Source organism: Symphalangus syndactylus, chromosome 1, assembly GCF_028878055.3.
Source record: "Symphalangus syndactylus isolate Jambi chromosome 1, NHGRI_mSymSyn1-v2.1_pri, whole genome shotgun sequence".
NCBI lineage: Eukaryota > Metazoa > Chordata > Mammalia > Primates > Hylobatidae > Symphalangus > Symphalangus syndactylus.
In genome coordinates, this window is record NC_072423.2 from 22,802,613 (window position 1) to 22,815,839 (window position 13,227).

The 13,227-nt window shown below is 38.0% G+C and overlaps 1 protein-coding gene across 2 annotated transcripts in view; it reads right to left on the reverse strand.

Annotated features, from left to right (window-relative positions):
- SERPINB7 (serpin family B member 7) overlaps nt 1–13,227 on the reverse strand; it is a 56,214-nt gene that overhangs the window by 2,915 nt on the left and 40,072 nt on the right. The window contains exons 3-7 of one of the 2 annotated variants that reach the window (XM_055291994.2): nt 10,521–10,571; nt 9,180–9,296; nt 6,107–6,224; nt 3,732–3,874; nt 1,440–1,586 (exon numbers count right to left, since the gene is read on the reverse strand). In XM_055291994.2, the coding sequence (XP_055147969.1) occupies nt 1,440–1,586; nt 3,732–3,874; nt 6,107–6,224; nt 9,180–9,296; nt 10,521–10,571 (576 nt within the window). The remainder of the gene's footprint in view (nt 1–1,439; nt 1,587–3,731; nt 3,875–6,106; nt 6,225–9,179; nt 9,297–10,520; nt 10,572–13,227) is intronic. The other variant, XM_055292002.2, reaches the window with a different exon arrangement.

Consider the following 13,227-nt stretch of genomic DNA (forward strand, 5'->3'; position numbering starts at 1 on the left):
GTAGTAGGTGCTCAATAAATGGCACCTGCTATTCCTTTTTAATGAGAGAATAGAGAAGGAAGATGAGTCCAGTCCTCGGAGATTGCAGATCAAACTCAAAGAGCCAAGTTTAGGAGGAGGAAAAGCAGAAAAAGGGCTGAAAAAAGATCAGGCTCTGAGATTCAGTGGTGGTGTCTGGCTTGCATGGCCCCCACCGTCTTCCCATTGCACTGTTGGTCCATTTTTCCTGCCACATCAGTCACAGGGCAGTCCCTAAACTCTGCTTTTCACTTGAGACACAGCAGCATGGAGTGATGAAACTGTCTTTGCAAAATTATAACAGTAGGAAATCTGACATAGTTGACTCCATCTTGCTGCTAACCTCCAAGCTGTTGTTGGTCATTATTTGGCATAGGCTAAGATAACTTTGGAAGAAATTTAGTTTATAGTTTAAATGTAAGGCAAGGATCATAATAGCCCTTCCCAAAACTAAACCACCTTTGTAAAACTAATGAAAGACCACATGATTATGATTATGAAAGAGGCCTGAATTCCACCACAGTGTAGGCGTAGTAAACATTAACAAATCATTGTTATGGAGGCCATAAAATTTGTAACTCCCTCAATGACTCTTATAGATAATATCCCTATTGTGGAACCTAAGACTGGCCTTTTGAGATGTCTTTTCAGACTTTTACATTTCTGATACTAACTCCACTTGGACTCATGACTCATGACTAAACCGGTCCTGTGGCCCCCACAGAGTCCACAGGTGGACTCAGTGCATGAGGACAGTTTTACACACGCTTGCGACTGCATCCCCACCCAATCAACAGCACTCATTTCCTAGACCCCTGCCCACTAAACTATCCTTGAAAACTCCTAACCTCTGAACCTTCAGGGAGATTGATTTGAGTAGTAGTGACCTCATCTCCCATGTGGCATGGTCGGCCTTGCATCAATTAAACTCTCTTTACTACAATGCTGTGCCCTCAGTGAATTGATTTTGTCTGTGCAGCAGGCAGGGAGACCCTCTTGTCCAATTACAGTGAGATCATACATTTTAATTCTAAAAGGCTCAGGACTCTATCATATCATACCTGCCTAAAGATGCTCAGTCTAGCAAAATTTCAATAACACATAGAAGACTGTATTCATGGCCAAACACCAAAAAGACCTAAACTCATGTGTTTTTAATTCCATAGCTGACATTTGAAAGCGTTCCAACTTGATCACTACTCAACTAAAATTATGCTAAACTGAGTTAAGTCAATCTCAGCAACTATAATGGTGTCTGGCTCATACTAGGTACTCCTTAAATATTTGTCAAATAAATTAATAAGTAGGTAAGTCTCTAATATATCAATACCCTGAAATCTTACAGTTTATCAATGAAAACTGAATCAACAGTATCCTAAAAGTCTTATTTCCCAGTAGTGAAAATGACAGTCGTAACTTACTTCAGAGAGGTCACTCTCAGGCAGCAGAACGTACATGTTTATGCCGCCATTGTATCTGAGCTCAAGAATCTTCATTGATGGGTCATTAATAACAGACAAATTGAACTTCCGCTCCTGATGCATCATGGCCACTGCCTTCCCAGAGCACTGAAAGTCAAGTCACAAAAAATTATTTATAATCCCACCTCATTTTACTTATTAACCAAATACATATAAGAATATTGTACTTGGTCAATAAATTTTTGCTCAGTTGATCCTGCAGATTTTTTCCTGACATGTTACCAATAGTGGTTGCATTGGTGCAAATCTTAGTGGTAAAGCCAAGACTTCAAGTTTGATTCCTTGAGTTTAAAATTTCCTAACTGTGTGACCCTGGGTGAGTTACTGTGCCTCTCTGTTCCTCCATTTCCCCATCTATAGAATGGGAATGACTATAATCCCTGCTGTACAAGACTGTTGTGAGGATTATGTGAATTAATACAGCTGGCACTTTGGAACATTGCCTTGTACTTAGTATTTTCACTGAAAAGTCTCTATAATAAGTAATGAAAATTTACTAAATAACATTAAAATGAAAAATGAATGCTATAGGTTTTTTTTGTCTTCTCAGAAGTAAAATACAGACTAGTACTAACAAAATTACACAATTTAAGACCAGGTACAGTAGCTCATGCATGTAATCCCAGCACTTTGGGAGGTCCAGGCAAGACGACTGCTTGAGCCCAGGAGCTCAAGACCAGGCTGAGCAACATGGTGAGACCGCATCTCTACTAAAAATAAAATAATAAAAAAAAAACAGCTGGGTGTAGTGGAACATGCCTGTAGTCCCAGCTACTTGGGAGGCTGAGGTGGGAGGACCACCTGAGCCCAAGAGGTCAAGGCTAGAGTGAGCAGTGATTTCACCACTGCACTCCAGCCTGGGCAACAACAGAGTGAGACCCTGTCTCAAAAAAAAAAAAAAAAAAAATACACTATTTAAGCATGAGGTCTTGGAAAAATAAAAATTCCTGCAAGGTATTTGATAATGTCCCTCAAATTCACTAGGGCAAAAAAATAAGTAGCTCTTATCTTGAGACTATCATTTATAGATTTAGAGACACCATTGAGGTACAATAAATTTTCTCCTAGTGATATTATGATCTGCAAACTTGTCAACATTTCTGTAATATCCCCTTTTAGGAAAAAACATCCTACATGAGGAGGACAGATGACAGATGATTCTTTGTCCTTGAACCAAAGGTCCTTCTTTCTCTGGAAAGGTTGCCTTTTTTGACTTAGAGTCCAATCCTCAGAAAGAACACACATGAAATCTACCCGCTTAGTGAGACAGGTCCGCAGAATTGAGCCTGACACACATGGGGACTGGGATGTGATAGACAGGATGTCTCACTGGGGCAGGGAAAGAATCACACATCTGGGTTCTGCTGGAGAGATTATGTTACCAATTTTTAATATGATAGAACTAACATTGATATCAGAGATCTAGATTCCATAGCATATTACATTACAAGCTGTCTGTTATAGCTACATTACATAGGGTGTGTGGACTAGCAGGAAGAGTGTTTAAAACAATATTATGATACAGTAATGCTTTTTAAAATAAAAAGAAATTAGGAGAAAAAGAATAACACAGGAAACAGGAATGCAGCTTCTGTGAAGCAAGGCAGGGGCCCCAATACAACATTCCTGACTGCAAGAGCTTTGTTGTTTCTGCTGTACTAAGATTACTGTGTACAAATGGATTTTAAAACCCAAGAATATATGTTTTATAAAGGTTGGTAACAAGATGTTTTAGATCAAAAACAGAACTAAGTGAAGAAATACATATGGCTTGTACTTGGAAATGCTTAACTTTACTAAATATAACTTTTCTCCTTGCAAAAGAAAACACATTCCCTGCTGTGACTCAGGAAAATCATTGATGGTAAATGATTTTAAATATAGACTCCATGGTAAAAATAATGAAAAATGAAAAATACACTCTGGTCATATTTGTTCTTATAGGCCTCCAATTATAATATCTTAAGATACATTCATACCACTTCTTTCAATTTTGAATGCATTTTAAAGAATGCCAATTTACAAGACACCTTTGGTGGCGTTTCATAGCCTGCATGACAGGGAAAATAGCAAGTTTGCTTTATAAAGCAACTGACCATATAGTATTGGTAATGCAAAAGAAGAAATGGGTTAAAAACGGTGAACCTAGAGTTTACTATGTAACTATCACAGTCCTGCAAAGGAATACTATTGGGGAAAAGTTCCAAATTAAATAGGAGATTGACAACATACCTTGGGAGATTTGAAATGGCAATTTATGGTTTCGCTCTTGGTGAAGGCTGATTGCCACTTGCCTTTGAAGTACACAGCATTCACCAGCACCATTACAGCAGATGAGCTTATGCCACCTTCACAAATCACGTTCTTGATTTTGCCTTTTGAAAAAAAAATTGAGGGAAAAAGGTTTATTTTAACATAATTTTAAAAATGATTTAAAAGACCATTAATTGGTATGAAGTTTTTTTCTTAACACAGAATAACACCAATAAGAATATTAAGAATAACCTATGAGCAATTAATGTGTCCAGCACTTTCTAAGCCTTTTAGATGCAATCTTTGGTTTAATCCTCACATAATCCCTGTGAGGTAGGCACTATTATTGTTCCCACTTCCTGTTGAGGAAGCTAAGGCACAAAGAGATCAAGACACACAACCAGAAAATGATAGCAATAGGATTCCAACCCGGGAAGACAACCCCAGGGTCCCTGCTCATAGGTATCAAAGTGCCTTTACTGCATTGACTAGGCCACCTTTTGTGACTACAGTACTTCAATCCATTGAAAGGGTAATGCCCTCCTTCATTCCACATTAATAAAATTTTTGCTGGATGCTATGCACTATTCTGCATATTTGAATTACAAATGTGAAAGACATAGCCTGTGCCATCATTGAGCTCCCAGTCCAGAACAGAAAAGTCAACATCCAAAGAGCAGTTGTAACCCACCAGTAACATAGAGGTCTGATCTCAGTGCACTGTGGGAGCACAGATTAAAGTCACCCAACTTTTTCTGTGGCTGTCTGCTTTAGCTGAAGAACAGTGGGGAGGAGGAAGAGCTTCCATAAAGCAGAGACTATTTATTCAAAGGCACAGAGCCTGGAAGAGCAAGGTGTATTTGTCGGGGAGAATAAGGTTGGCAAGATTGGAAGCAAGGGCCTGATAATGAAGAGGCTTGAATGTCTGGTAAGAATTTTGGATTATTTTGAAGGTGATGGAAAATAATTGCTCAGGATTCATTGAAAGACAAGAAAGGTCATGGTCATGATGGATCTGATTTGCCTTTCAAAAGGATGGCTCTGGTATTGCGTAGAGGATGTGGGCTTCAAGACCTGGGTAGGGTTGTTTAGAATATTAGCAACATTTTTAAGTGTTTCCTCAAATAAATATTGAGTACATATGCTTATGAAAAATTAGAGTAATTAGCATAGATTTGCATGAGAAAGGAAGGCAGAGAAATAAATAACTAGTCTAAATAGAAAAAGTTGTTAGCAATCTGATACCCTTATATTAAATATTAAATAGAATCTCACCTAGATTTTAGAAAAGTAATAATTACATAGTTTCTCTTGATTTATAAGTGCTGTATATGAAAAATGTGATGGCTAAACATCAAAGTAACCCACTATGAATATAATGAGGAATGAATGAATAAAAAGAAAATTTATACACTGCATTCTTAGTCCCAGGACTAAGTGTATGCTGCTGAAAGTTTGCATTTAAAAGTGCAAGATATATTTATCTATATTTCTGAGGCACAGCCAGGCTCAGTAAATACAGGTACAATGTTTAGAGTACAAATCAAGGCCAACCCTTAGGTAATGAAACAACTACTAGCTTTGGAATTGGTTGATGAACAAAGCAAGGATTAATAAATTTCTTTATTTGCTTTTCACTAAACCAGAACATTAGCTGGAATTCAGTTTTTAGTTGTGACAGAGACTTACCAATAAAGAGCTGTACTTTTTCTAGAAGGTACTACCTTTGTTACATAAATTATTTTGGTAAATAAAGAACATTTTAAAATGAGAGATATATTATACATCCTTGGGAAAAGCAATATCATGAAAATATATTTCTTTGACAGTAAAATGTTATAACTTTAATAAGATTCAGTCCATAAAGCAATTATAAAGTATGAAAATCAGCCCTATCTTTAAAAAACAGATTGATTATTAAATGAAATGTTATGCTGTGGTCATTGAAAATAATAATGTGGTCATTGAAAGTAATAACAAGAAACAAGAAAATAATAACTCAGTTTTTGTTCACTAACTAGGGTGAGATATTGAGGTTAATTTATCAAATTAACTCAGCTTGTTATTCACTTATGAAGTGGTCACAATAATATGTTTGTCCCGCAGGGTTTTGCCAATGAAATGGGATAATGTAAAAGACTGAACTTCTGAAAAGTACAAAGCATTCAAATTATCAAGATTATTCAAAACCACATTGCAGACAAATACTAAAGCAATTTTAAGTAGCAGCAATCATTACTTTGAACTAGGAGGAGCTGTTCCTTGTATGTACAAAAGACTCCTAGCTTTTGTTCTCAGTATTCACATATAGAACTGACAAATCTTGTAGAAAAATAAGGTATTTCAATACTCACCATGTGTTTCATTTTCAACCCACTTATTAATTTTATGTCTAGTGTCTTCTAAATGATTTGTAAAGTCAACTCGCTCCACTTTGGCATCGTATAATTTTCTGGCACACTCAATGTAGTCCTACAAAGAAGAATATAGTTCTTGTATTTACAAATCATCACCAGCTAAGTATATAAGAAATGTGTTTTTGAACTTTTTATTTCCACTGCTTTATTCAAAGTTTCAACTCTGCCTCAGAGATGAGTATGTAAATATAGGGATATATGCAAATAGGACTGGAAGGGGATCTGGTGTATTTGAAGTTGAATTTGTATGGCAAATACTCTGTTTAAACTTAAGTTTATCTGAAATGGATTTGAGGAGGCTAATAGAGAATGGATAAAGCCCACCCTTCTACCACTGCGTTCTCATATTAAATAACTCAATAGCCTCCTAACCAGTTTCCCTTGCCTGTGTCATCCCTTCCTGCTGCAAATTTTTCAAGGCTACATTATTGCACTCAAGACAAAGCCCAAGCCCTTGAACCTTGCCGAGAAGGCTCTGCTGATGCCCACTCTGCATACGTCATAGCCACTTTCTCCTTACTCTACTGTCCCACAATACCACATTCCTGACAGTTGCTCAAAAATGCCATGTGTCCTCTCTCACTAGAGGTGTTTGAACAACATTCCTTCTGCCTGAAATGGCCCATATAGCTCTTGATTATGTCTTACGCATTTTCTAGTTCCAAGTATGGCTGTCTCTCCTTGACAGATATCTTCTCTAAGTTCCACCTACATTTTCTTTTCTTTTTTTTTTTTTAATTCTTTTTTGAGACAATGTCTCACTCTTGTCCCCTTGCAGGCTGGAGTGCAATGGCACGATCTCGGCTCACTGCAACCTCCACCTCCTGGGTTCAAGTGATTCTCCTCCCTCAGCTTCCCGAGTAGCTGGGATTACAGGTGCCTTCCACCACACCAGGCTAATTTTTGTATTTTTAGTAGAAATGGGGTTTCACCATGTTGGTCAGCTGGTCTTGAACTCCTCACCTCAGGTGATCCTTCCGCCTCAGCCTCCCAAAGTGCTGGGATTACAGGCATGAGCCACCACGCCCGGTCCCACCTACATTTTCTAACAGTCTGTTTATCTTGATTTCTTTTCTTAACAGCTGTTATCATAATGCATCATTTTTACCTTTGAGATTGTCTGAGTCCTTCACAAAACAGCAAATTCTGTGAAGTCAAGACTATATATGCCTTGCTTATTATTTTATTCCCAGTACCTAGCACATTGCCTTGGACATAATAGTTGCCTAAGAAATACTTGCTGTTCCTAATAAAAAAAAAGTCATAATGATCTAATTTATCAACACATTAGTAATTCAATGAATATACACACATATATTTTTGTGGAAAGATGTTCAGAATTAGAAGAGAAAGATGTATTACAAACCATGTATTGTTAGTGGATTTTCTGTTAAAGTTTACAGGATTTTCATCCTAATAATGAAGATTCACTAGTTGTCCTTTGTCTATCTGCAGGATAAGACTAGCTCTCTAATGCAAGCTTTGTGTGTGATTTCCTTGGATACAGCTCTTTTCATCTACTGATTAATTCATTCTTCCATCCACACATCCATTCATCCATCCACTTTGACACAAACAGCAGTTTTTTTTTGTTTGTTTTGTTTTGAGATGGAGTCTCGCTCTTTCGCTCAGGCCAGAGTGCAGTGGAGCTATCTTGGCTCACTGCAAGCTCCACCTCCTGAGTTCACGCCATTCTCCTGCCTCAGCCTCCCGAGTAGCTGGGACTACAGGCGCCTGCCACCACACCCGGCTAATTTTTTGTATTTTTAGTAGAGACGGGGTTTCACCGTGTTAGCCAGGATGGTCTCAATGTCCTGACCTCGTGATCCGCCCGCCTTGGCCTCCCAAAGTGCTGGGATTACAGGCGTGAGCCACCGCACAAAGAGTAATTTTAAGTAGTCCATGGCCTAGAAAGGTTGATACATGCAAGAGGTTGATACATGCAAGATGTCAGCAAGGAATAAAGATAGCAGTGGGGAGGGGCAGGATAGTTACGTAGATGTTGCTATTCTCTACCACTTCCAAGAAACTCAGGCCAGATGTAGTGGCTCATGCCCGTAATCCCAGCACTTTGGGCGGCTGATGTGGGCATATCACCTGAGGTCAATAGTTTGAGACCAGCCTGGCCAACATAGCAAATCCCCATCTCTACTAAATACAAAAAAAAAAAAATTCGCAGGACGTGGTGGCACATGCCTGTAATCCCAGCTACTTGGGAAGCCGAGGCAGGAGAATCACTTGAACCCGAGACGCAGAGGTTGCAGTGAGCCAAGATTGCACCAATGCACTCCATCCTGGGCAACAGAGCTAGACTCTGCCTAAAAGTAAGAGAGAGAGAGAGAGAGAAGCTATAGAAGAGCTAGAAGCCACTAAGCATTTATACTTTTTTAAAAAGTCCAACTAGTATGTCATGTTGATCTCCTTCTAAGACTTGTCTATGTCCTTAAAAAAATACGTAAAACTTAAGTGACATAAAAAATAAAATTTGGCCAGGCAAGATGGCTCATGCCTGTAGTTCCAGCAATTCGGGAGGCTGAAGCAAGAGGATCACTTGAGTCCAGGGGTTCAAGACCAACCTGGGCAACATGGAGAGACCCTTTCTCAACAACAAAAAAATTAGCTGGGCATAGTGGCATGCACCTGTGGTCACAGCTACTCAGGAAGCTGAGGTGGGATTATTGCTTGAGCCCAGAATGTGTTGCCTGCCATGGACACTCCTAAATGGGCTGACTGCTCCTCCATTCCATTTATAGCTCAGCATCCCTACCAATAGACGCGTTCTCCTCTGTTTTGAAGCCTATCAGTCTAATGAACCTGAATATGTGGATTAATTGGGTAAAAAGTTGAACTTTGGAAATGGTGATGATATTTTCAAGACATCTGAGAACATAATAAGTAGCAATGAGAAACAAAACCATCTTTGTATTGCTCAGTAGAAAGACACAAGCTTTTGTTCAGATAATGGATTTAATAAGATTCAGGTCCTTCTAACAAAGGCAGTTTCACTTACCTTATGAAAGCCATACACTTTTTCGGCAAAAAGACCATTCACAATGCTGAAATCATAGTCCTTGTGGGATGCATTTATATCAGAAAGAACTCTTTTCAGTTGAGACTGGAGCCCTGGCTGTTATTAAAAAGATGTATAAAAATTTATTTTTGGACTGAAAAGATATGCATAATCTCACACATAAAATAAAACAGGCAAATTATACCATAAAAGAATTTTTTTAAATACTATAAAAACAGCAAACAAGGCCACATACATCTATGTCTTACCCTTTCTCAAAATAGCGTCTGTGATCAAATGAAATAATTTACTAAGTACTTGGACTTAAAATTGTTAACAGAAGATAATGATTTTGCATAACACATATATTAATTAATTTTACCAATGTAAGTTGTCTATGAATATACAAAGAAAAAGGCAAAACATTTAACTTCATCCTTTCTTGCCCAAATATGGCCAATATGCAAATAAAATATTACTAAAGTAATAAATAACAAGTAAATTATCAAAAATTTTACTTGAAAAATTTACAATCTGGAAATATGAATAAAGCATGTTTCTTTGCTTTAAAAGGTTAGTTCCACATTCTCCAACCTCCATCTCTTTGGCTCAAGCTAACCTCCCACCATAGCCCCCCAAGTAGATGGGACTATAAGCTAATTTTTGTATATTTTGCAGGGATGGGGTTTTCCATGTTGCCCAGGCTGGTCTCGAACTCCTGGGCTCCAGTGATCCACCAGCCTCAGCCTTCCAAAGTTCTGGTATTACAGGCATGAGCCCCTGCACCTGGCTCACCTTCTCTTTTTCTTTTTTTTTTTTTATTATTATACTTTAGGTTTTAGGGTACATGTGCACAATGTGCAGGTTTGTTACATATGTATCCATGTGCCATGTTGTTTTGCTGCACCCATTAACTCGTCATTTAGCATTAGGTGTATCTCCTAATGCTGTCCCTCCCCCCTACCCCCACCCCACAACAGTCCCCGGAGTGTGATGTTCCCCTTCCTGTGTCCATGAGTTCTCATTGTTCAGTTCCCACCTATGAGTGAGAACATGCGGTGTTTGGTTTTTTGTCCTTGCGATAGTTTACTGAGAATGATGGTTTCCAGTTTCATCCATGTCCCTACAAAGGACATGAACTCATCATTTTTTATGGCTGCATAGTATTCCATGGTGTATATGTGCCACATTTTCTTAATCCAGTCTATCGTTGTTGGACATTTGGGTTGGTTCCAACTCTTTGCTATTGTGAATAGTGCCGCAATAAACATACGTGTGCATGTGTCTTTATAGCAGCATGATTTGTAGTCCTTTGGGTATATAAGAACATATTCTCTTTACCTGACTATTAGAAGAGTTTCCATATCCTGAGGCAGTGTTAACATGAAGCAACTGTAAACAGGGCACAAGGAAAGCAATCATTAGAATCAGAGGTTACGAGAACAGTTTGCAAGAGGTTTTAAAAATAAAAATATTCTTTCCCAATAAATATGTTTAATTGCCATTCCAAGTTCATTAGTGTCTTAGAGCAGATTCTCCCCGTGACTCTGAATGCACATCAACAGGCATCCTTGGTTTTAATTTTTATTGCATTTTCTTTCTTTACCACAACTTGATTTTCCCTTAGGTTTACTAGGATTTTGGAATTTGTGTCAATTTACATAAATGCTATAGTGATATCGCTTCCAATTAAATCATGCTTGTCTGGTAGTCAGTCCACACACGGATATTAATGCCTCAGTGCACAGCTCTCCCAGTCTGACACTGAATGAAAATCATATTTCAGCAGCGGAACTCTACAGTTTTCAATATAGTCAGTGAAATGTGACCACCATCTTCACTATACAATGGTGTGACTCAGAATACCTGTGGACTGGCTGGGTGGCTCACGCCTGTAATCTCAGCACTTTGGGAGGCCAAGGCGGGCAGATCACGAGGTCAGGAGATTGAGACCATCCTGGCTAACATGGTGAAACCCCGTCTCTACTAAAAATACAAAAAATTAGCTGGGTGTGGTGGCAGGCACCTGTAGTACCAGCTAGTCGGGAGGCTGAGGCAGGAGAATGGCTTGAACCCGGGAGGCAGAGCTTGCAGTGAGCCGAGATAGTGCCACTGCACTCCAGCCTGGGCAGCAGCAAGACTCTGTCTCAAAAAAAATAAAAATAAAAATACCTGTGGACTATTTTGTGATTTATGGAATGAATAAGCCTCTTTCTGAAGTGACCGGGCAGCTATAATTTTAACATTTGGGCAAATACGAATTAGGTCATCAATTCAGGTGTTAATTTAGTATTTATTAAGTTTTACTTACCAGATTCTCCTCTTATTTTTTGTAATTTTGGAATCATGGAACCTATCAACATTTCCTACCAATGATTATTCCTAAATTTCTTGAAATGTCATTTTATGTAAAAAAGCACTGTTTTACTTAAATAGGCTCTAAAACTCTATGTCATCACCATTTTTAAAAAATATTTATTTATTTTTATTATTCTTTAAGTTCTGGGATACATGTGCAGAATGTGCAGGTTTTTTACATAGGTATACACGTGCCATGGTGGTTTGCTGCACCCATCAACCCATCATCTACATTAGGTATTTCTCCTAATGCTATCCCTTCCCTAGCCCCCCCAACCCACCGACAGGCCCCAATGTATGATGTACCCCTCCCTGTGTCCATATGTTCTCATTGTTCAACTCCCACTTATGAGTGAGAATATGCAGTGTTTGGTTTTCTGTTCCTGTGTTAGTTTGCTGAGAATGATGGTTTCCAGCTTCATCCATGTCCCTGCAAAGGACATGAACTCATCCTTTTTTATGGCTGCATAGTATTCCATGGTGTATATGTGCCACATTTTCTTTATCCAGTCTACCATTGCTGGGCATTTGGGTTCATTCCAAGTCTTTGCTATTGTGAATGGCACTGCAATAAACATATGTGTGCATGTGTCTTTATAGTAGAATGATTTATAATCCTTTGGGTATATACCCAGTAATGGGATGGCTGGGTCAAATCCATATGAACAATTAAAACTCTTTCTTTCTCCCCTTCCCTCCCTACCCCACGTTTTACAGAGTTTTCAACATGGAGTGCTTCCCCTAACTTTCAGCTTATTGAGAATACAAACTCATAATTAGAATTTGTATTATCTCTAATATTCAACATTATCCCTTATATTTCTGTCTTATTGTTTATAACTACACATTGTCTCACACAAAAGAGGCACTATACAAATTTAGTTAAGGTATTCATTTGTACCAACCAAATTTAAAAACTATATTTTGTGTATCAGGCATAATTTTGACCATATTAGTCTGATAGAGGATTTTTCTCATAGCAGTGTATATACAGAATAACAGTTATTAAATCCTTCCTCCCCAAAGCTGACTGTTTTTAACTAATCCCACCATCATTGCTGTCATCAACCTCACCGTGGTGGTTTCTGACAAAGGAAGAGAACTTTTCAGCACTTGCCACCTCTGCTCCTTTAATTCAAAATTATTTTACGGAGGTTTATAAAATTTTAAATGTGTTGAATTTGGGGATTTTTATATTAAGTGGGCTTAGTTTAAGGAAAAATTTGTTAAATTCATAATATAATAAAACTGGAAAGCTTAATATTTTTCAGTTTAGAAATGTCAATACTTACAATAAAGTTCAAGAAGTCATTGCTGTTATTAAGTTGTAGTTTTGATCACCTAATTATTTATAAGTGATTTTTATTTCAATAGTGAATATGCATGGCATGTTTTCACCTATGGAAAAATTCAAAATCCAAAATTTTTAACTAGAACCTGCAGTGACTGTGTGACAGAGACCCTTGAACAATTCTGGTTCAACAGCCCATAGGAACATCAGCATTTGATTTATAGAAGAGCTTTCTTAGTCTTTAGATAAACTGTCACTGTGAGCATATGGTACTGAAAGACCTGTCATATAAGTCTACAAGAACATTTATGCAGTTACGATGAAGAAAAGATGATGAAAACATAAGAAGTCTTTTAATCTTCAACCTTTCACTATATTTTGAGAATCTTGCATCTTTGC